General features: G+C 38.2%; 9 protein-coding genes across 9 annotated transcripts; 7 read left to right on the forward strand and 2 right to left on the reverse strand.

Annotated features, from left to right (window-relative positions):
- Positions 1–397: 397 nt before the first annotated feature.
- On the reverse strand, positions 398–4936 carry TOT_040000617 (uncharacterized protein; the record flags this gene model as incomplete). Its single annotated transcript, XM_009694253.1, has 1 exon — positions 398–4936. One exon carries the CDS (start codon positions 4934–4936, stop codon positions 398–400), a length of 4539 nt encoding a protein of 1512 aa, XP_009692548.1.
- Positions 4937–5291: 355 nt separating this feature from the next.
- TOT_040000618 (uncharacterized protein) lies at positions 5292–7558 on the forward strand (the record flags this gene model as incomplete). Its single annotated transcript, XM_009694254.1, is given in 10 exon segments — positions 5292–5312; positions 5394–5458; positions 5493–5681; positions 5808–5850; positions 5927–6061; positions 6077–6142; positions 6297–6564; positions 6702–6859; positions 6976–7102; positions 7293–7558. The coding sequence occupies 10 exon segments, from the start codon at positions 5292–5294 to the stop codon at positions 7556–7558; spliced, it is 1338 nt and encodes a 445-aa protein (XP_009692549.1).
- A 188-nt stretch (positions 7559–7746) lies between these two features.
- Positions 7747–9737, forward strand: TOT_040000619 (uncharacterized protein; the record flags this gene model as incomplete). The annotated part of the gene is made up of 10 exons (XM_009694255.1): positions 7747–8152; positions 8183–8265; positions 8437–8601; positions 8750–8984; positions 9052–9115; positions 9151–9250; positions 9280–9369; positions 9404–9472; positions 9504–9592; positions 9623–9737. The coding sequence occupies 10 exons, from the start codon at positions 7747–7749 to the stop codon at positions 9735–9737; spliced, it is 1416 nt and encodes a 471-aa protein (XP_009692550.1).
- A 394-nt stretch (positions 9738–10131) lies between these two features.
- On the forward strand, positions 10132–11735 carry TOT_040000620 (conserved hypothetical protein; the record flags this gene model as incomplete). Its single annotated transcript, XM_009694256.1, has 7 exons — positions 10132–10285; positions 10317–10447; positions 10627–10794; positions 10942–11025; positions 11055–11159; positions 11325–11447; positions 11478–11735. The coding sequence occupies 7 exons, from the start codon at positions 10132–10134 to the stop codon at positions 11733–11735; spliced, it is 1023 nt and encodes a 340-aa protein (XP_009692551.1).
- Positions 11736–12089: 354 nt separating this feature from the next.
- On the forward strand, positions 12090–12623 carry TOT_040000621 (60S ribosomal protein L12; the record flags this gene model as incomplete). Its single annotated transcript, XM_009694257.1, has 2 exons — positions 12090–12126; positions 12163–12623. The coding sequence occupies 2 exons, from the start codon at positions 12090–12092 to the stop codon at positions 12621–12623; spliced, it is 498 nt and encodes a 165-aa protein (XP_009692552.1).
- Positions 12624–12771: 148 nt separating this feature from the next.
- TOT_040000622 (uncharacterized protein) lies at positions 12772–18658 on the forward strand (the record flags this gene model as incomplete). The annotated part of the gene is made up of 20 exons (XM_009694258.1): positions 12772–12965; positions 13046–13118; positions 13148–13245; positions 13283–13340; positions 13431–13595; positions 13727–13812; positions 13847–14008; positions 14039–14127; positions 14160–14332; positions 14365–14433; positions 14602–15786; positions 15947–16100; positions 16145–16500; positions 16702–17333; positions 17433–17628; positions 17782–17946; positions 17981–18052; positions 18156–18314; positions 18394–18486; positions 18527–18658. 20 exons carry the CDS (start codon positions 12772–12774, stop codon positions 18656–18658), a joined length of 4311 nt encoding a protein of 1436 aa, XP_009692553.1.
- A 62-nt stretch (positions 18659–18720) lies between these two features.
- Positions 18721–19566, forward strand: TOT_040000623 (uncharacterized protein; the record flags this gene model as incomplete). The annotated part of the gene is made up of 1 exon (XM_009694259.1): positions 18721–19566. The coding sequence occupies one exon, from the start codon at positions 18721–18723 to the stop codon at positions 19564–19566; it is 846 nt and encodes a 281-aa protein (XP_009692554.1).
- Positions 19567–19657: 91 nt separating this feature from the next.
- On the reverse strand, positions 19658–21179 carry TOT_040000624 (tRNA-pseudouridine synthase I; the record flags this gene model as incomplete). The annotated part of the gene is made up of 7 exons (XM_009694260.1): positions 19658–19852; positions 19882–19954; positions 20040–20137; positions 20204–20286; positions 20333–20468; positions 20602–20730; positions 20763–21179. The coding sequence occupies 7 exons, from the start codon at positions 21177–21179 to the stop codon at positions 19658–19660; spliced, it is 1131 nt and encodes a 376-aa protein (XP_009692555.1).
- Positions 21180–22131: 952 nt separating this feature from the next.
- On the forward strand, positions 22132–22706 carry TOT_040000625 (40S ribosomal protein S11; the record flags this gene model as incomplete). Its single annotated transcript, XM_009694261.1, has 3 exons — positions 22132–22297; positions 22339–22516; positions 22601–22706. The coding sequence occupies 3 exons, from the start codon at positions 22132–22134 to the stop codon at positions 22704–22706; spliced, it is 450 nt and encodes a 149-aa protein (XP_009692556.1).
- Between the last annotated feature and the right edge of the window lie 317 nt (positions 22707–23023).

Raw genomic sequence — 23023 nt, forward strand, 5'->3', positions numbered from 1 at the left:
CATTTTCATCGACAGATGAGTAAGTATGAATAATATATTAAATATCTGTTGCGGATTAATCACTTCTTGCTTCAATTACGTGCTATGGGGAAGATGCCATTATGGACAATTTAATGCAGATATTTATATACACATATGGCTTTATTTATTTTAATTTGTTAAAGTGTCTAACTCCGTGACGTAAACATCATTTATTTACCAATTAATCAACACATTTTAATTTTTCATTTTACACATTTAGAAATTGATGGTACTAAGAATCACATCAAAATAATACTTTCCAAGTAAAATTATTTATTATAAATACACATAATCAACAAAAGATCTTGTTCAGGTTATGAACTTTATGTATTAAACTAAAATATTAACAACAAATTAAAGCAATAATTTACACCGTCTATTTTACAAACTTTTGTACTATATTGGCAATAGAATTGTCCTTTAAGATCTCTTCAGTGCCGCATTTACCCATGAATGTGCCGTGGTGTAATATCCATACGGAGTTACACATCCTCAGGGCATTTGAATCATGTGCAGTAACAAACGTGGTACAATGCTGGAAATGCGTCTTAAGCAACTCATATATGGGTACTCCAATCGCCTTTCTGTCTGAGTCAAATCCGCTGTTTTCGTTTTCATCTGAGTTTTCAGGAGGTTCATCCACCAAAATTACCCTATACAGTTTTTTATACAAGACTAGTCTCGCCAATGACAGGGTTCTAAGCTGAGTGTTTGAAAGCAGCATATCACACTCTTCATAATACTCCTTAAGGTTTTCAGTATTCAACTGAGTAATGTTCTTTTTGGTCGGCATATAAAGGTTCAAATTATCTTGTATTATAACGGTATCCAACTTCTTGCCTCCGGGAATATCATTAACAAATTCCAAAAGACCACAATCATTAAGGGCCTGGTTAATCTCATCGTCACTAAACAACTTTCTGGGATCGAGGAACCTCCTAATAGTCCAACCCTTGAACACAAATGGCAGTTGTGGTAACACACCTATAATCTGTCTTAGGACAACCTTGGGGATGTCATTCAGGTCCTTGCCATCCAATAGTACTTGACCTGTTCTGTTCTCAACTACGTTTTGTAACACTGACAACAAAGTTGTCTTACCAGCACCTGTTCTACCAACCATACCAATAATTTCAGACCTATGCGCTGAAACCGAAACATGCTTCAGAATCATACTCTCTGAAGTGTGTTCGGTAGAAGTGTACACACACACATCTTTCAGCTCAACACCGGTATGTTCTGGAGTCAGGTAGCGACCAACATCTAAAATGGATATTTTGGGATAATGAAAAAGTCTTCTAACATAATAAAATTTTCTGTTGTCCTCTTTAAATTCTTTCCTTCTTCTTGAGACTAGCGATTTAGTTATTTCAGTCTCAGTAGAATCGCTACCTCTGTAGGATTTCACATCCAGTACTAATTCCTCTTTGTATACATTTCTATACTTTTGGAACTTGCACTTTTGACCTGGCGGTATAAAACACTCAAATCTCTTGATGGAGCACATTAACATTTCAAGCCTTGCGATTGTGACGACAAGGTTTGTAAATGTGAACATAATCCTTAAATTTTGCAAAATGTTAAAGCCGTATACTGCGACAAAATCTGTTACCTCAGTCAATTCTTGGTAAATCATCGGAATAACGAATGACGATAATGTCATTATAAAAAATATGAACTTAGAGACGAAGGAGGCCCATGAAAGGAACGACTTAGAATAGAACCAGGACCTTATACAATAGTCAGTGTACTCTATTACGTTACTCAAAAGGGTGGATTCCTTCTTGAAGCTACGATATGTTGACGATGACGAAACTGCGTTTTGACAAACCGAATTGTTCCTGGATAGAGATTCCAGGGATGCAATCTGTAGGTTTTTTGATGCGTGAACAAATTTTTTAAACACATAGTTAATGATTAGAAAAATGCATATTATTACAAAAGGTATACAAATTGGAAAGTAATATGCCAAAATCAACGTCTGAAGAAGCACCTCTATAAACAGTATCAGCATTGTGGATAGACAAGGGCCAAAGTTCTCATCTATTATGAAGACGTCAGAAGCCAAGAATGTTACGATTTCACTGCTGTATTGCTTAATTCTCACGACGGAGGACTTGTTATTTATGAGTGAATTTATACAGTACTCGTGTATCCTTTTACATCCACGAAGGCAGCAGAACGTCAGTACGAAATTGGCAAAAAAGCAGAAAACTAGAAGAGTCACTGTCAGTTTCTTAATTTTCAATAGTGTATCATCACACAATTTTCGAATCTTTTGGAATGCCTCGATGTATTCCTCCGGATCTGATGTTTTTCTTAACGTTCTCAATATTTCCCCTCCTAAATCACCAGCAAGCACATATTTGGACGTTTCAATGGCTTCGTAAGCAATGGTGAATATGATGAAAAGCACAAATAGAAACCCTATTGATTTTGCGTACATAAGATATGGCTTAAAGGCCAATCCGATCTTCTGCTTCGTTACTTTTGATTCAGGGCTTATTATCAACGAATCCTCGTACTTTTTTGTTACTAGTAAAATTCGCCCTTCGCGGCCGTTTTCACCAGATTCACACAACTTTATTATTTCATCAGCTGGTATAGCCTGTAGTCGGGAGGATAAAGCATTCCTAGTCGTCTCTGGATGTCTAATATCCTTAATCTTATTCAGGTTCTTATTACCAATGTTGTACAAGGACATGTTCAGGAACGGTACTTCAGATGACGAAAGTCCTATAAGTTCCCTTTTTGTAGAACATAAGACAATACAAACATCATTCTTTGACAATAACCCAGTTTTACTGTTAAACAGGTTATTGAATATAGTTTTGGATACATATGGATCTAGGCCATGAAACGAGGCATCCAAACACATCAAGAATGAACATTGACTGTTGTTATACTCCTTGTTGACTTTATGGAACACCAAATATGCATAAATTGCACGAGCCATTTCTACTCTTACACGTTGACCTCCACTGAGTGAATGGGCATTATCTGACACTACTCTAAGGTCACCCTTCTCCCAGGTTGATATATCATACTCAAGTTCCACAGCTTTAAGCACAGTGTTATATAAATTATCATCAAACTTATGACCAAATACAATGTTGGATCTAATAGTACCCTGTTGCAGGAATATGTCTTGTGATGCATAAAATATTGGCATTGATGTGTGTAGAGGTATAACTGCCATTGAGCCACCCACTAGGGTCATCTCACCAAGCATTGATTTGATAAAGTTAGATTTGCCAGCACCTTTTGAGCCTGTGACAACTGCCATCTCACCACGTTTTAGTTCAAAATTGATGTTCTTCAATAACGGTTCATAGTTTTTGTTTATTAGGTCGTCGCGTGTGTTGACCCATGTGAATGTGGCGTCTTTGTAATATACAACAACATCGTTAGGTATTTGGATGGTAATGCTAGTGATGTCGGTGGACGTCTGAGTGGAACCAGTAAACCGGTTGTCACTGATATAAAAGTTTGGAGAACAATCATTCATGTAGTACTCAGCTCTGAGATATGACATCAAAGAATACGTAAAAAATTTCATTGCGTCAGGTACGAACAACATCGAATCTGAAATCTTGAGCATCACAGTCATAGTTGCAACCAGCGGAGCAGTTTCAAATTTTTTAATATCCTTTGTTTTGATAATTTCATTTACCAAATCATTTAGGACATGATACACTGAAAACGATGTAAGAACGTTTACAAACAACCTATTGAGGAATGACAGTAAAAATCTTAAAAAAAGTAACATGAGCTCGTTGTTCCTTGTGCGCGTTATTATGTTATGTGCAATGTCGTCCATACACATTTTGTCAATTAAGTTTAATCCTGCAATTATCTCCCTAGATTTATTTATTCGATAATCCTTCAAGCCGTAAATATATTTTAAAATCAAGGTATTGAAAAGTTCGACAATACCCATCAGGAACGTAACCGACAAATAAAAGACGTACATGGGCCAAACCCTAATAGGTATGCAATGCTTAACCACCCAGAACCCAGCAATGAAGTTAAACATGAACTGTAAAATATATATAACCGACTCAATAAAAAGTGAGATGTAGTATGAATCCATAAACTCGAAAGCGAATATTCTTGAGTTTATATCTTTATTTTGGTATCGTAGAGCTTGACAGAATAGTGGATTTTTAGAACACTCTGAGTCAGGTGAACAACTGTGTAGTACCTGGTTACACACATTCAATTGGTTGGAGCCGTTTATGTTATTTGCGAACCTACGTCTATGGCATAGGCCATTTTGAAATATGGTGATGGAAAATAGATACTGTATTACATGAATTAGCCTGTACATATAAAAGTTCGCGTGATCCATAAATATTGCTATAAAAAACTGTAAAAAAGCCAATGATAAAATCAACGAATATAATAAAACATACCTATCAGGTTCATCAACCATAAGGTAAATAATCCTCTTAACGATAAAAACGAGACACATTGTAGAGGTGTTTAACACAAAAAAACTAAACATAATCAAAAGCATCCGCTTCCAAAATGTTAAGAATAAGGCACGAAGCATTACTGATTTGTACTTTTTAGTTTTCTTCTTCGTTTGCGACCCAGAGGCAACCTCTTTGTCCAGACTAATCAACCCATCACTAACACGTTTCGAAAATATGGGCTGCCAATACATAATTTGGTCCGATACTGGGAGAGGATAGAACTTATAAGGTTCAACATACTGTTTAGAAACGAGTGTGATCCATCTCCTGGCCCAGGTAAAAAAGGCATAAAACTTAGTCCCATGGTCAAGGTACTTGAAAAGGTGTTTTTTGAAAAAACGACAGTTCCTGGCCTTTAGATACACTTCACTTTCCCAGAAGCAGTATTCAGGCCATCCTTCCAGACTCAAAGTCTTGCTAACCTCAAGCTTGTCCATGTTAAATAGCAATTACACCTTTTCCATGGTTAAATGGCTTTCCCTCCTACCATTTGGGCATTTTGAATTGACTTAATTATGATAGTCTACATTGATAAAATGCTCATATTTAACTTCCATGATAAACTATCCATATTTTGATTCCATGGAAGGACAAAATAATTTACAAATAATGAATAGGAATTCTTCCACACATTTAAGCACAATTAAATCAATACAGAATATATGTCATATATATATTTTAAAATATGTTTATTTTAATGTATAATTTTATTTAACGAAATTTTCCATTAATTTAATTCCATTCTGTCAATTTTGTATTATAATATCGCAGTTTCTTTTACACAGCTACACAATGGATTCTTCAGATTCCGAGGTATATTTTGGGAATTTTTTGACAAATCTGTTCTAATTTATACTATCGAATTCATATAATGCTAATTTTTAATTTACGTAGGTGATTATCCAACTTCGGGATGTGAACAACGTCTTCCTGGGTTCTTCCACGACTGTTCCCATCAAGTACTCAGTGATTTCAATTTATTTTAATTTTTAGCCTATCTAAGGACCAAATAGAACAGTTGTTGAAGGCGCTTCTGAAGACGGAAGCGAACTACGACGAAGATGTGGACAACAACAAGTACTCGTTCATCCTGGAAAATAGCGAGGAGATTAAAACGACACTGGAAGATGCACTAAACGTCTCAAAGCAGGAGTTTAGCGGAGAACTGGTGTTTAAGATAACGTACATTCCAATTTCAATATACAGCATAAGGCCAGTAACAAGGTGTTCCTCGTCGCTGCAAGGTTACTTAATCCAAGAGTCATTTTATATAGGACACACAGAGTCGGTTCTATGCCTAGAGTTTAGTCCAGATGGAGCATATTTGGCATCAGGATCAGGAGACACGACGGTACAAAATATAGAGAATACGCAATTAGAGTTATTAGTTTGCCTAAGTGTGATGAATGATAATAAATAAACAATAGGTGAGGGTTTGGGACTTATCAACGCAAACGCCAATTAAGACATTCACTGGCCATAAAAACTGGGTGATGAGCATATCATGGTCACCGGACGGAAACACATTGTCCTCAGGAGGAATGGTAGGTGGGAATGCAAATGTAACAATATTATAGGACAATAAAGTCATAATATGGGATCCGAAAACAGGAAGTAATAGAGTCTTAAATGGACACACAAAGGTAATAACAGTAAAATGATACAAAGAGGATATATTAGGTAGATAGATAAATAGATGGATTGATAAATAAATTAATGATAAATAAATTTGAGATAATTAAATAAAAGATATAAGCAGTAAATATAAAAAGAATTAAGATTCACAAGTTTAAATAGGCAGTAACCACATTGGCATGGCAGCCATTACACAATATGAATAACACAGATAACTACCCAAACCTAGCAAGCGGAAGCATGGATTTCACAGTGAGAATATGGAGCGTGAAGAGTTACACATGTATAAGGACACTGTCCGGACACACGAGAGGAATATCACAAGTACTGTGGTCAGCAGAACAAGAAAATAGAATATTTTCATCATCGAGAGATACATTAATAAAGGTATGGGAAGCGTCGACAGGAGCTCTGATCAAGGATTTAAAAGGTAAAAGTAAACAATAGATAGCATAAAATCTTGGTGTTAAAACTAAGGATGGTATTTTTATGGAATTAAGATGTTGATATTAGTAGGACTGCCATTGATGGTGTAATTAAGGGAAGACTATTTCATGGAATATGTAGGACACGCACACTGGATTAACACACTGACGTCCAACACGAGTAGGCTAATAAAAAGTGGACCATATTCACCTGAAAATTTTGAAAGAGAAACAACGAAATTCGAGTCAATGGAAGCAATGATAGCAGAGTCAAAGAAAATATACAAAAGATTTAAACAAGTAAGTTGAAATTAAAATAGATGAAGACCTGAACTAAGATAAAGCTACAACAATAGTATCATGGTAAAGGAAATAATAGTTGTAATCATAGAAATTGTGGTCATTGAAACTGTTAGGAATCTGGACAAGAAAGGCTGCTGTCAGGATCAGATGATAACACAATGTTCATATGGATACCAAATTCAGATACCAATAAGCCGTTACATAGACTAACAGGGCACCAACAACTAATAAACCACGTAAGTAGAGTAGAGAATAAGGAGAAAAAAGATGAAATGATGCTAATAAACGTAACAGGTATCATTTTCAGCAAACGGAAGGTACTTAGCATCAGCATCGTTCGATAAGAGCATAAGGTAGGAGGAGCCCGAAGGCAATTAAGTGTGTAGAATTTGGTGCGGAATAACTGGAAAATACCTTAAAACGCTGAGAGGACACATAGGAAGAGTGTACAGAATAGCCTGGAGCTGCAGAGGAAACTACCTGGTGAGCGCAAGCTCAGACTCGACGCTGAAGCTGTGGGACGCAGAAACAGGAAAGCTGAAGTACGACCTCCCAGGACACGCAGACGAAATATACACACTGGATTGGAGCAACTGCGGAAAAACAGTGGCGTCAGGTAAAAGGAAGTCAAATAAAGCAGAAATTAATAAATGTGTAGGTGGGAAGGACAGGCTAGTAAAATTATGGTGTCACTAATAGAGGAATGAAGCCAGAACGAAAAAATTTAAGTCGAATCATGTGTAAATTATTATCGCAATTGTGTAAAAGGAATAATCAATATAGAAACTGTACATATATCTTAGATAATATGACGAGTAAGCATAAGTTGGCGAGTCCGCCCGGCGGAACCGGCGCGAAGCAATGATTAAGCGTAGCCTTCCACAATGTATTCAATAGAGTGCGATCTGGTGATACATATATTAGAATATTACTTCGGAGAAGCGGCCGCGAAGATAGCGAGCCACCTGCTACTGCGAGGACCAGTGACATTGCATAAGCTGGTGAGCTACTCAGAGTACGACTTCAAAATCGTGAGAAACACGCTGGTGATACTGATACACCACGGCGTGGTGGAGTACGCGATGGATGCGTCCCAGTTTGGAAACAAATCAGTCACACATGTACTATACTCAATCAAGTCGGAAAATGTACTGTCAATACTGCTTATTCCATTCCTACTACACACAGCAAAGGAAAAAGTGGACGAAAACACATTCAAAATACTGTTCCACATAGCAAAATATGGAATAGTATCGCCAGGAAAGATAAGAGAGTCGTTTGAGGATATGGGTGAGAAGGAGAGCGAATAATATATTATAGAAACGCACACAATATTTGAGTCGATTTCAAAGTTGATAAACGAAGGATACATAAGATGCGTTGACTCATTTGTTCAACACAAGGTAAGACAGTGAGAACCACTTACACAGTTACTGTGGATCGCAGTAAACAGTGTTATGACCAAATAATTTTACAGAAAACAAATAGACAGTAACAGCCTATGCGTCGTATGCGTTTGTATATGTTTTTATGCATATGAACACCAGAGAAACTGGTTTATAGTAACATTGTAGAGCAAATACAGCGAATATACGTACTCCTACGATGGAATGTTTGATGTTTTGGACAATTTAACCAAGGACAAGTACACGAGTTCGAATGGACTGGCATATGACCTGAGAGAAGATCAACTGTATAAAGTCAATTTTGATAAAATATTGGAACACCTGTTGAAAGAGGTAAGGAGATATGGAATATAAATATGTGCATAAACACGGATAAATAAGCACATAAATAGAAGTAGAATACATAGTAAGAACTACAAAGTACAGTAAACTACAGTCATGTAAAGTAAAATAAAGTAAAGTAAAGTTAAATAATTAATAGGAAATAAAACTGCTGGCATATAATCGACTGGGAGATAGTTCACTGATCAAGAGCGTTGTGAACATCTTGATTGAAAACAATACGGGAAGATGGCCAAACGTAGTGCGCTACGACTACATACAGTCAGAAATCATGGCAATGAAGGAGTTCCAAAACATCAATTCGCAATACTTGATGAAGTTCTTCCAAGGATTATCCAAACACACTGATAATCTAGTAGTGCACACACCTCAAGGTAATAAAAATATAATTAGTAGCACTAGCGATATAAGCACGGTAACGGGGATGATGACGATTATTAGATAACTCGTACTACTTCGACTGGTATAAGGCGAAGAAAATGTTGAAGGAGAAGGCGATATTTGGGTAAAGGATAAAGGAGTAGATAAATACATGCTTAGATCAATAAAGAGACTGCTGGGAATCAAGGGAGCGAGATTGTGGAATCTGCTGATAAAAGAAGCGGAAGAAAACCCCTCAGTAATACTGGATACACACCAGGTAGGCAAGGGAAGCTTAACAACAAGTAGATCAGCGAAAAGGGGCTGGTGTCGCTGCAGACGGCAAGGTCAATACTGTACAATCTGACGCTGAAAGGCTTCGCGAAGCTGTACGAATCGGTAAAATCGACGAACTAACACGTTAAAGGTTCAGGAGGTGGCCCAACAGGTTCCAAACCAAACGGATAGACAAACGCTGTACTTCACGTCCTCAATTGAACTGGTAAGCAGAGAAAAATAAAAAGGAGGCTTAGACGTACGGACAAGTAATTAAACTGGGATACAAGTTCGCGTCGAACCTGATAGAGAGACTGGTGTACGAAAGAAAGGCAAACTTCCACAGGTAACTGGATAGAAACAATAGAATCCTTAGGAATCTGGTAATACAGGACGCCGCAGAGGCGAATATGAGACAAACTGACCCGAAGATAATAGAAATACACCTGCTTTACCTCATTAAGTTCATCATGATTATGAGGCAACTGTAAATGTGTAAACTGACACAATACACACTACGTAGGACTCGAATAGCCTTTAAATATTATTAGTGTTATATCCTTTTCGTTCAAACTCTCCAGTAAGGCTCGAGAACGGAAATCTGAGAGAATGGGTGAGAATGGACATTATGCCGCCAAGTGCGTGCAAAAGGTAAATTTATAAAAATAATTGCAATTAAGTAATAATTATTTAAAAATAAACTAGTTTTTAATTAAATAAAATTTAAAAAGGCCAATTTGTAAAGGAAGATTGAACTATTAGTCTAAAGTAAACTAAAACTGAAGTAGTTTATCCGAATACACTAAAATATAGTATTCCGCGGAAACATATAAAAATAAAGCACATAAAAACTCAGATGTGTAAAGTAACAGTTTGAAAAATAAAATGGCACGAGGTTCTAGTCATTCGGGCGGCGCGACAAACCAACAGGCCGTTCCGAGGTGGATATGGTTTTTATGCTCAGGGTTGGCCTTCGTGGGAATCGTATGCCTGGCAATAAGCATATTTTTGCCGAGCTGGAGGCAATCAGGCCCAATAAGTAAGTGAGCGACCCCTTGACGCACTTTCAGCATACAACTACATACACAAGGCGAGCAAGCGCCAGCACATGGTGGAGGAGACGAAGTACGGCCTCCACACGGTGATTTACGACAACTACATGACGAAGCAGAGCTGGGCTAAGAGGGTCAGCAACGTGAAGGTAAGCCTCATGTTTTAGCCATTGACACATCGTACGTGCAATATGCACTTATCGTAACCATTAATCTAAAGACTTCTCAAAATTAATAAAACGACTGAATCCTATTACAAATGTCCACTACATTGACACTGTATGAGAAGTGTAAACAACTCTGGCAACATCCTATAACCGACATATAGGCTAAGGGCTACATGGCCATTCAAAACTCAAGTCAGAACCACCGTGGTGGCTACAAAAATTTCTTCGTCAACGAGTGCCCGGCTGCCTGCAGGGACGGCATATCTGCGAGAATAAGGGTGTACGAGAACCTCCTGGGCTACAATAACCTGGTACTGGGACTTGGAATAGTTTATGCTATTTGTGCCACTACTACTGCTAGCATTACTGACGTTGCTATTACTATTATTACTGCCATTCCTACTAATACTGCTGCTACCATTACTGACGTTATTACTACTACTAATACTATTGCTACAAATACTAATAATTTTTAGCTCTTGCTTGCCCTTGTCGTTGTAGAAGCATCGGCAGGTTTCGGACTCCTATGGGCTATAATTACTGGAAAGCACATCCACATAGTCGGAGTAAGTTGCAGTATTGATAACAGATACAGACTGTATGGGCTGTCGCTGGTGTAGCATGCCTTGGTTCCACTATATACTGGAACAGGGTGACCCATAAAACGTGGCTTATAGCGATAAGGGCCCAAATGGTAAGTTACCACCACCGTGGTATTAGTACTATAGTAAATTATAGAGGATACTATTATCGTATCCAACAGATGGCCAAAGCAGCATTTCTAGTTGCCGTCTTAAATAGACTATTCGTATCCGTATTCAAGCAACCACCAGTACATCATTGACAACACCATGTGCAGATTCCGTTCCCATACTTGTCGTACTGCTACACTCTAGCTTTGGTAGCGGGAGTCCTTTTCGTAATTGCAGCTATGCTCCTTTTCTTTTCAGATAGACTGGGTCACTGGATGATGAAGAGAAAGGTGAGAACAACGCAGATCAACACGCTTTAGATGCAGTCGACTCTGAACGAGTACGCCAAGGGGGGAAAGGTCGATTTCGGCCAGCTCAAAATGCCGTTTGGAGAGCCTTCTGCGCCGAACATCCAGGCGCAGAACATGGGAAGGCCGGTCATGGGTCCAAACGTTAACCCGGATTCAGGATTTAACCCAGGATCATTCTTTAACGGAATGGGATTTAACAACCACAGCGCCCCAAACCACAACGAATCGAACTCGCCGTCAATGTGGGCACGCAACTTCCAGCTTTAATCGTATTATGTGCAATACGTATTTATATGTGTACTAAAATGGCATATAAAAGAATACACCGGAAACATAATGATTATATTATGTCCAAACAGGTAATAGCATGTTCAGTTTCAAGATAAATTTAAAAATGTGTTTATATAAAGACCTTTGTGGCCACATACTAATCTGAGAATAAATAGCCTAATGGGGGGTGAATGTGGAATCACAGTGAAATGTATATAGAACTTTTTTATTTCTATTTTTATACGGGTAATTTTTAATTAATCACTGAAACTATTATAGCTTCACTTTAAAAGAATAATTCTGGTAAGTAGCTCTTCATGTATAATGTCACTGTAGGATTAGATCAAAGAGATGGCTAAGAAACCGGACCCAAATGAAATAGTTTACGGTATGCATCATTTATTAGTCTAATAATTGTCTATAGTCTACTTGCGACAACTGGGAGGAGAAGTAGCGCCCTCATCCGTACTCGCCCCAAAGCTCGGTCCGTTGGGAATGTCGCCAAAGAAGGTTGGAGACGACATAGCCAAAGAGACTGCAAGCTGGAAGGGAATTAAAGTAACGGTGAAGCTTACGATACAGAACAGACAGGCGAAGGTGGAAATCAAACCAAGCGCTACAGCGTTACTGATCAGAGAGCTCAAAGAACCGCTAAGAGATCGCAAGAAGGTTAAGAACATCAAGCACAATGGAAACTTAACATGGGATCAAGTGATGGGAGTCGCAAGAACGATGAGGCCAACCTCGATGGCGAAGTCAATGAGGGGGACCGTAAAGGAGATCCTGGGCACATGTAACGCCATTGGATGCACAGTTGACAACCAGAAGCCCAGAGACCTGCAAGCAAAGATCGACAACGGGGAGCTGGAGGTGCCAAACGAATAACCATCCAATTCCCACAGTCGGGCTTCAATGTTCTTCGAATAAACGATACATATTATGTACATTAAAACGTGCAAACACACTCATTTGAATAAACAGCGGCTGATAAAATGATGAAATGGGTTTGGATGATATAAATGCTCAGATGTAGATGTCAAGGTACTACACGAAGCCTCTGAGCATTCTCGCATCAAACAAGTTACACTTGATACCGAAAATGAGCGCATTGAGACTGGTGGAAACCATGGAGGACATTTCATACTGGAAGGATAGAAGATCAGATTCAGCAGTAAAATTATTCACACACTGCAGCTCAAGACTGATGGCACTACTGCAAGAGTTAAAGTAAGTGTAAAGCAGTAAAACTGGTAAAAAAAAAGAAGAAAAACAAAAAATAATACAACAAACATAACATTTATGTGCAGAATCTCTGAAATGGTGAGAATGTTACACACATACAGTAAGGCAGGAATCCAAGTGCAATCGTTCATACCAAAGGTTTGAGAATCAACCATGTATTTGTGTAGATCAGAGAATACGTTTTAAATGACCCAGAAAGTGAAGAGCTACTGTTCAACAACAGCTGTGTTAACGACATGATACTTCTGTACAAGGGGTTTGAAAAGTAAGTTACAACGAGGGAGTGCACACATACACCGTAGGAATCAAGTGTTTGACTCAAGAATACACAACTTCATGGTTCAAAAAATAATAAAACAGGTAAACTGTCAATTATAAGTCCAAAGTGGCATATAAATATCAGTCGTTGGTGTCAATTTTACATTTGAATTAACTGTCATTTTTTCATAGAAGAAACACATGGTTGAGTCTGATGTTTGTTTATTTCTAAGAACTCATAAAAATTATTTACTGGAGAACACAAATAGACAAGAATATGAAGAAACACACTCTTCATTGGAGTCGTACCTATTCCCAGAATTTGTGAATGAGATGATACTAAGACTACTCAAATCAGTAAGAAAATTGGATAATTATTATTAATTTTAGTATAACCAATGTAGACCGTCGGATATAGAGTCGTTCATAGACTCACTTGCCAGTTTATCGCAATTTTATGTAAGTTTAGTAGTATCAGAATTGAATAGGAAATTGAGTCAATGGAATTGGTGGACTCAATGTTTATTAGTCTCTCCAAGCACCCAGAAATATTTGATGCTGAACAAATATTGAGGTATTATTTCCATAGGTCTTAATTGACTATACAGTTTAATCCGGTCCTGCTGTAAATTGGTCCAAAGGTGTTACACAGTCAATAACCAGGTAACATATCAATCAAATTCAACAATAAGAGTACAAAACGTAATTTTTAAACAGGATAATTCTGCTCCAATAGAATTTATAAGTTCACTTTTGGGAGAAATTGAAAGGTACAAAATAAGTTAAAAATGTATATTTAGAAGGAATGATATTATGGAGTTTAGAAGCTGTATAGAATCCTTCTATCATTTAAATGCGATCAATTATTGGAATCCAAGTCTAATGAAGGGTATTGAAAACAAAAATATTAGTACAACTTAGGAATGATATATTGTATAATCAACAGAGTAAGCCAGAAGGAAGATGCAGTCAAAATACACGAAATTATATCTAAAAACCAAGAAAAACTAATTGAAGCACATCAAAAGGCAAATAGCGCAAGTAAGGAAGATAGTGAGCGCAGTGAAAGGGAATCAATAGTAACAAGTTTGGAAGTAAGTGAAGAAAAAATAAAAACAACACACAGGTAAAAAGAGCAGTGGAAAAATTAAAGTCAATAATAAATAAAAATAATGAAGTGAGAAAAATGAAAACGGTGTATATTTAATGAGGCTGTGAAGCGGTGTTGTGAGAAGTTTATTGAACTTTTCTAATATTTTAGATTTTATAAACACAAATATTCTGAATTTGTATCATACAGTTCATTGCTCTCATCATTCTATGAAGTATGATTTATATTTTAAATGTGTAGGACTCTAATTAGATGTACGACTCATTTAAAATAAATTTGATCTCTAAAACTAAATGGAAGCTATTAACATGGCTATACTATATATTCTTTATTAAAGCAGTGTTATCAGTGGGAATAAATGGAAGAAAAGGAAATTCAACACCCAGAATACAATTTTCAGCCCCTCCACTGTTAGAAAACAAAGGAAAAAGAATATGTTTTCTGTGTAACAATAGTCTTAAAAGAAATAACATAGCAAATGTGAATGGAAGTTTCGGAGAGAACAGGAATAAAGATGAAAAACAAGAGGGAAGGCTTAATTCGCCTGCACACAGCTTCACACATCATCGCAGCCAAGTACATCAGCCAGGATATTGGCACTCATACTACAATCGCAACGACATACAAGCAAAAGTACCGTTTCCACCGAGTAGACAACTCACGAGACAATATAACCCTCAGTTTCAACACACGAACATGTACAATAGCACCCCTTACCCAGTGATGAATCAATACCAGGGCATGGGAATGAGTTACTATACCACGCAAATGACACCAGTAATTAGACCAGTGTACCAGGCTCCAAATATGAGTCCAGTAACAACAATGTATCAGATGCCAATAAGAGTTAAACCACAAATTGAACCGAGTTATGGAGAAAAATTGGTTTCACACAATATGAACGAGTTTTGGAAGAAGAAAAAGGAAAGGGACCAGGATAGAATTAACAGGTACTCGAGCTTCAAGTTTTACACAGACATAGTCTGGTGGAACGACGACACCGACGAGTGGCCAGGAGTGACGAAGATAAAGCCGGGAGAGGAATTCGACGGAATAATACACTACTACTTTACGCCATTTGACGCGCTGGTGTTGCTGGTGGACAAGAAGGTGGAGGCGTCAGTTAGCCTATCGGACATGCCAGAGGAGTACTCGACGGCCTCAATGAAGGATTTGTTTAAAATCGATCACCTAATAAGGTTTAAGCTCAAGGACCCCCTGGAGTTCGACGACAAGGGAAGGCCGAAGTTGGTGCCATGCTGCGCGTCGGAAAGGAGGCCGCAGTACACTTTTAGGTCTAAAGTAAGAGGGACGCCGATATTCTTCACGAACAACATGGCAGTGTTCAAGCTGGAGGACAACCAGAACTTCGCGCAAGTTTTCTTGGTCAACACAGGAATATACTTGACGTTCCCAATACAATACAAGATGAAGGAGGTAACAGAAATTAAGATATTCAACAGTCATAAATATATAGTTAATAAATTTCCATTAGATAGTAGTAGTAAAGGAGCCATTAAATAACTATATCACATAACCTTTTTAATTTTTGTTATCACTCATAGATAGTTAATGATTAAATATCATGGATGTTTAGTTGTTTAAGAAAGGAGAAACTGTGGATTTAGAGGTGCTGAAAACGCCAGTGCCACCTAAGACGAGTGGATATTCATGCAGAATACCATTGGATTCAGAAAAGGGAATTGAACTGGGAGGAAAGTATAAAATGGTATCAGAAGTACTAACAACAGGTACGGCTAAATAAAATATAATTGCAATAATAATAATAATTCAGCTGGAGGACAAAGGATGAGTGAAGAGTATAGTAGAGAATATAAAGAGGACGCTTACGATTTGAAGCATGAACCTGTTTATAAAACACCGATAGAAACTGCCAAGTACTTCGTAAATGAATATGAATCCTTGCTGCCTTATGAGTCGGAAAGTTGCACACTAAGAGAGTTCGTAAGAAGAATACGAGGAGACTTGAAAGTAGTAATGAGTTACATATCGCTTAAGATAAGAGGATTGGTTAATCCGGAGACTACGATATCGCAAACGATGGGAAAAATAATAATAAACTTTGTAAAAAATAAGAAGATATTTGAAGTGGAGAGAGAAGAAGAAGAGTTTGAATTCAGCCAGTTCAAGGTAAAGTAGAAGCGCACATACATAGTTGTTGGATTAGTTAAGTAGATGTACATACACAGTACTGTAGTTGATTAAGTAGTTATGTACATAGTTGTGTAGATAGGTAGGCAGGTGGTTGACACAGTAGATTGCATAACGTCTTACACATTTTAGAATATTTAACAATTATTATCTTATTGAGGTGATAATTAACAATCTTAGGAACAAAACTGCTCGCAAGAGGATGATAGGATTCCAGTGGTGGCGTTGCTAGGTGGGCCAGAAGAAGGGAAGAGCGCACTGTTTGAGAACCTATGCGGAAAGGAGCCAGAGACAGAATCGAACTTTAACTTCGGAAAAGTAAAACATAAGTTCCCAATAACGCTCTTTGACACGCCAGGAAATGAGTTGCTGAGTCCAATCAGAGATAATATTCTGAAAGCATCAGACATGGCACTGATACTGATCTCAGCAGAAACAGGAGTGACGAAACACACGTTAGAAGCAATAAGCAGGTGTAAAGAGATGAAAGTGCCATTTCTGTTCGTTCTAACAAAGCTTGATGAGTCGTCCCAGGAGAACATAGAAAGCGTAATATCGAAGTTGGCAAGTGCAGGAATAAACCTGGAGCAGATAGGAGGAGAGTATCAAATGATCTCATTTTCAACATTGGAAGACTCAGAAACAAACAGGGAGACGCTGATGGAAGCAATCATACTGCAATCGTCAATATCAGAAAGGAGGAAGTCAGAGAGCGACGGGAACGCAAAGGCACATGGATACGTGCTGGACTCAGGAAAAAGTAAAAATCAGGGCTTCTACTCACTATTATTGGTAAACAAGGGGACACTAAAGTAGGAGATTGGTAACATAGATACAGAAGAAAGGAAGAGAGTTATTAATGAGATAGTTATCAGCACCTTGAATAATTTAAGCTAATGAAACGAGTTTAGGAAGGGGGACAATCTGGTCAACGGAGTGGCAAGTGTGAAGATAAAGTCAATAAGGAACGGCGAAGGGGAACTCATGAAAGAATTGACGCAATCGGAGTGCGGATACGTCTACGGGTTCGATAAGGAGACAACAGCAGAGCCAGGAAGTACGTTCCAAGCATACGGAACGGAAGACGAGTCGGACACGATGACAGAGGTACGACGACTGACGCCAGTATGATTGACTATTACCGCAGATCAATAAAATACACTCGACACAGGACGAAATGAATAGAATCCTGACGGAGAGAATGAGTGAGGCTCTAAAGGGACTAGATAAGGTAAACGAGAGAGTAGCATTATGTTGTAGAACGAGGAGAACGATAGCGTCAAGTACGTGCCAGCGCTAGTGAGAAGTGACGTAAAAGCGATGGCGGAGGCAATAAAAGTAGCAGTAGAAAAACTCAAGTGCATAGGAGTCAGCAGAACATGTAAATACAAGGTGCTGGAAGCGAACATAGGGAACTTGAAGCAGGTGCGTAAACCAGTGGAAGTAACAGGGCGAGTAGGACGATGTGGGAGTACTGGAAGGGAATGGGCTGGTGGTAGCATGTAACTCGCCCATATCGAACACACTCGAGGTAATTATTGCGTTAGTAGGAACTTTGGTAGCCATATGATTGATAGCATGGATAGTAAACAATAAATATTCGCACACGTCAGTGGTAATGATGAATTATTCAGACAAAACTTGGAAAACAAGGCATCAAGGTGGTAACTGGAGACAATATAGTGGATATTGTGAAGAAGGTGGAGGAAGAGTTGCCGGAGTACCTGGGAGAAAAGAAGCTGGGAAGACTGGTGGGAACAGCCAAAATACTTAAACTGTTCGAAGCATCAAAGGTAAATACAGGATACGAGTGATGAAAACACAGCTAAAAGTAGAACAATATGGGATAAAAATAACAACTAATTTTTTTAGAAGAGAAAAGCGGCAGGATGTGTGGTGACCTTTGGAAGGCTGGAGCCGAGCTACGATTTCAGAGTCATGAGGGGCGATAAATTTCTATACTACGTAAGAACCACTAAATAGACTAATTTTAATAAATTAACAGGGGAAAATATCCTCACTGAGAAGAACCACGGAGGAAGCTTCAGAAATACTCGAAACTGAGTCTTGTGGGATCACATTCCAGGATTTTAACGACTTTAAAGTGGGAGATGTGATCGAAGCATATGTAGATTAATTTAGTAAAAATATACTGCTTGTTTGTGTATAATTTAAAACAGAGTCTTAATATTCGTGCCAATGTCGACTACACATCCGACGAACGTAACCACTGAGTGGGACGACATACAGAGGAAGCACGGCAACCTGCCGAAGCTGGAAAAGGAGAAGACGAACGAGGAGCTGGACTCTGCGTTCGTGGAGAAGGCCGAGGAGGAGCTGCTGCGCGAGTCTCGGCTGAAGCAGTGGAAGAAGAAGTTGGCCGCGAGCAGGGCGCCGAGCTACGGAACCCCAGTGAACATAACGGCGAACAACTTCGTAGAGCAGGTGACGAGCGCGTCGAAGCTGAGCAGAGCCGACGGTGACTCCGAGGACGAGGGCGACTCGAAGTTTGCGGACCTGTCGGAGAAGACGGGCTACTACGTGCCGGTGCTCCTCCTGGACGACAGCAAGGAGAGCGGCCTGCTGAGGCGGGCTTGGAGCATGCTGGCGAGGAGGTACCCCCAGGTCAAGTTCACCGTGGGATCGGCTACCAACGTGCTCAAGGTGGAAGGCAGCAGGGCAAGTCCCCCGTCCTCAATACTCCTGTACTTCTCAGGAAACTGCCTGCTGCAGAAGAACGTGTCCTCGCTCTTCAAGTTCAGCAGTTTTGAGGTGTCCGAGGGTACGGTGGAGGAGCGGCTGGCAGCCGCACTCGAGAGCCTGCTGAACGGAGTGCAGGGCCACTTGCCTCTCATAAGGCAGAGGAAGTGCGCCTCTTCAGACTCAGGCTCGGACTCGGATTCCGACTCAGAGTCAGACTTCTTGAAGTCGTCCGGGAAGGACCTGAAGAACGACTTTTTAAACAAGCTGACGAAGCCCAGCCTGAGCAGGTCTGAGAACTCAAAGGCGTACTCTTCGTGGATACTGGACAAGGCTCTAAATTAGCGCTAAGAGAAACCAGTGCGTCATTTGAACAATGTCAATGTGTACTTGTATGGGTGCCTTATAGAATATGCATACACACGTATTCAATACATTAACGGCTCAACACACTGTTTAGGCGTTCGTAGTACCTTTTCTTGGATTCGTCTATCCTGTCCTGCACATCCTTGTTGAAATACACCTCCTTCAAATACAGGCCGTGAGCAGGGGCGTAAGGCACGTTTGGGATCTCAGATCCTGTTTCCAAAGTCGCTTTAATTTGGTCAGGCTTAATTACGTTAAATCCAGCCTAAGTATAATACTAACAAATAAAGTTACCAGGATCAAGTGACTGACGATGCACCTGACCATTTTATACAGGAATCTATTCCCCTTGACAACGATATCAATTCTAAAGATAATTATTCGAGAAAACAGTGAACGTGAATATCAACTCAGAATTATACACGTACATACGAGTAAACATACAGACGTACTTGTCATTTGGGTTATTCACGAATTCAATGCTGTTAATTGTACATATTGGATCAATCAGGTGGCTGCGTTCATTGCCCTTACTGGCCTTTCTATATCCCTAAAAGATAATGAGTGTCGTCATCGTTGATGATGCTGTACACTAAAGCCAATGGCTGATTCGCACCTCAAAGTTATGGGTTCCATGGAACACCTTGCCTGCCTCCTCCAACTTTTCAAACGAAAACTCAGTCCTCACTTTGTTGTATTCTGTTAATTCATTATTAATTACAACTTTGGCTGTATAAATACTAACTTCTTAGCAGTGTGTTTAAAAAATGCTTGTCTGACATAATCTGCCAATAGTAATTCCTTTCGAACAGCGAGGGATCCGACGACATGTCCACTTTGTAAATGTAACACTTGCCAATGTTATTATGTCTAACGTTAAACTACAAAGTTTATTAGTTGTTGCTGCTTGTTTGTAGTTGCAACGTGTTAAAATTGGAAAGTGTTAGTAATTGCGACATGGAATGCTACTATTTTACTACTTAGTCTACTAAACGTTCGTATCTAACAGTTTACTCTGGGCGTCGGTGGAATTGTCACTGACGTGACTCTAATGTCTTCTGGAAGTCTCTTATTCAGCGCGTCTTGGAATTCTTCCAGGCTTTTGAAATTAAATTCCCGGTCAAACGACAAATACTGGCACGCCTGCGACATCATTGTTGCAGTTTCACACTTACTGCTCCCATCGAATGCACACCTCTGTCGGTTCTGCTTGCGGCAATCATGGTAAATCTGTTTGCGTACTCCTCAGCCTCTTCAAACTCATTACTAGTGGGTGCACTAGTATCTTTTGACGAGTCCTCCGACTTCAGCCTTTTCAATAATTCCTCGGACCTCGCCAGTTTAAACTTCCTTTTATTGCCAAAATAGCCATGTATTAGTGTTATTGTCTTCATTAATTCGTTTGAAACGGAACTTAGACTTGCGTCGGTGCAATTTACGGGGATGCCGTATTCAGTTAGGAAAACCATTGGACCAGACATTCCGAAATAGTAAGTTCCATCGTATGAAACGGTGAGCAGCAGGTTCGTTTTCGCTCTTTCAGTGGCCAGTTTTGTGGAATCCTCAGCCAATTCAGGAGAATCTTTCGTCATTGTGTCAACAGCCAATGTATCAACACATTTATCAACTGATTTGTTTTGAGTAATATATTTATTTGGTTTATGCGATTGGTTTAAAAATAAAAATGGCGATTTTTTGTTTAATATGTTTACTTTATGTTTCGTATTGCAAAAATTATGAGAAATGGTACATATACAGAACAATGGCCTAAAATGGTTCAAATGATAACAATAATGTACATAAATAATTATTATAAGTAAAATGAATGAATAGGCTTTTAGTATCATCTATATTTTTAGATGAAACTGTATTATATAATACATAAATACTGAAATTAATGTGCAAAATATATTAGGGTATGTGTGGCATTAAATGTCAAATTTAAAATATATCAACAATATACACAATGAAAAGATTAAATATAAATGCAATCTTCGTTTAATTCTCGAATAAATTGAAATAAATTAAATTCTTAGCAACTAAAGGTGTAAATAATAATCAACTTATGATTAAACATTTAAAATTCTAAATATTAAAACAATCTTACATAATTAACAAATAATTGTCAATTGTGTAAATCACATGGATAATTTGTGTATTATCTGTTACAAATGTATATTATTTTCTAGATGGGGGCCATAGTGAGGTATATATTGATATCAAATAATACACAGAAAATATATATCTATTCAATTAACATTTTCCACATTCATTATTTTTTGAATTGTGTTCTTTGTTTTGTACAATCGATTATTAGTTATAAGTGAAGAAGACAATTTTATAGGTATGACTCAAGATATCTACTTATTTCCACATGCTCCTTATTTTTTTATTTTATTTAGTTACTATATTTATTATAAATTAAAATATCAGCTATTCTATATTAATTTATGTTTTGTATAACTGTACTATGATTATGTGGTTAATTTACCTATATAGTTAATATTATATTTGAGTGTGCTTTAAAATCTTCTTCAGGCTATCATGAGTTCCGCAAAGAGAGCTGCCGTAACAGAGGCTCCAACCACTTTGGGCCCTCAAGCAAAGGGTGAACATGTATTCGGAGTGGCACACGTATTCGCATCATTCAACGATACATTCATCCATATCACTGATTTATCAGGAAGGGAAACTCTGGTCAGAGTGACAGGTATGCTTGATTGCCTTACAATATAAAAATAAATAACCTAGGAGGAATGAAAGTTAAGGCCGATCGTGACGAATCAAGCCCATACGCAGCTATGATGGCAGCTCAAGACGCTGCAGCCAGAGCAAAAGAGCTCGGAATCACAGCTGTGCACGTCAAACTTCGCGCGACTGGAGGAACAAGATCGAAAACTCCCGGACCTGGGGCACAGTCAGCTTTAAGGTAACATATTTGTGCTTATTTATGAGTTTTATTTTAATGTTATTCTAGATTTTAGATTTAAAATACAATATTATAAATATTTAGGTCTCTTGCACGTTCTGGTCTTAAAATAGGAAGAATTGAGGACGTAACTCCAATTCCAACAGATTCTACCAGAAGGAAGTGCGGTAGAAGAGGAAGAAGATTGTAGTTTTACAATATTTTCATAATTTTACTACGAAACATAAGATGTACATGGCAAATATTATGAAGTTTGATAATGATGATTATTACGAATGTTGCATAAAAGAAATTTGGATCACTTTGATTCGCGATTAAAAAACTAGTTATTGAATACTTTGTAAAAGTGAATAATAATTATATAATAAATGTTTGAATAATTATCAATGAGGTTATATATAGTTACAGAATAAGTTAATGAGTTAGTGTGTGATTCTACACACTGATACATAACTTTGTAAACATTAGGTTTATATTTCAAAATGGAAAAATTTAAGTCTTAAAGAC

This window comes from Theileria orientalis, chromosome 4, assembly GCF_000740895.1.
Source record: "Theileria orientalis strain Shintoku DNA, chromosome 4, complete genome".
In the NCBI taxonomy this organism is placed as follows: domain Eukaryota; phylum Apicomplexa; class Aconoidasida; order Piroplasmida; family Theileriidae; genus Theileria; species Theileria orientalis.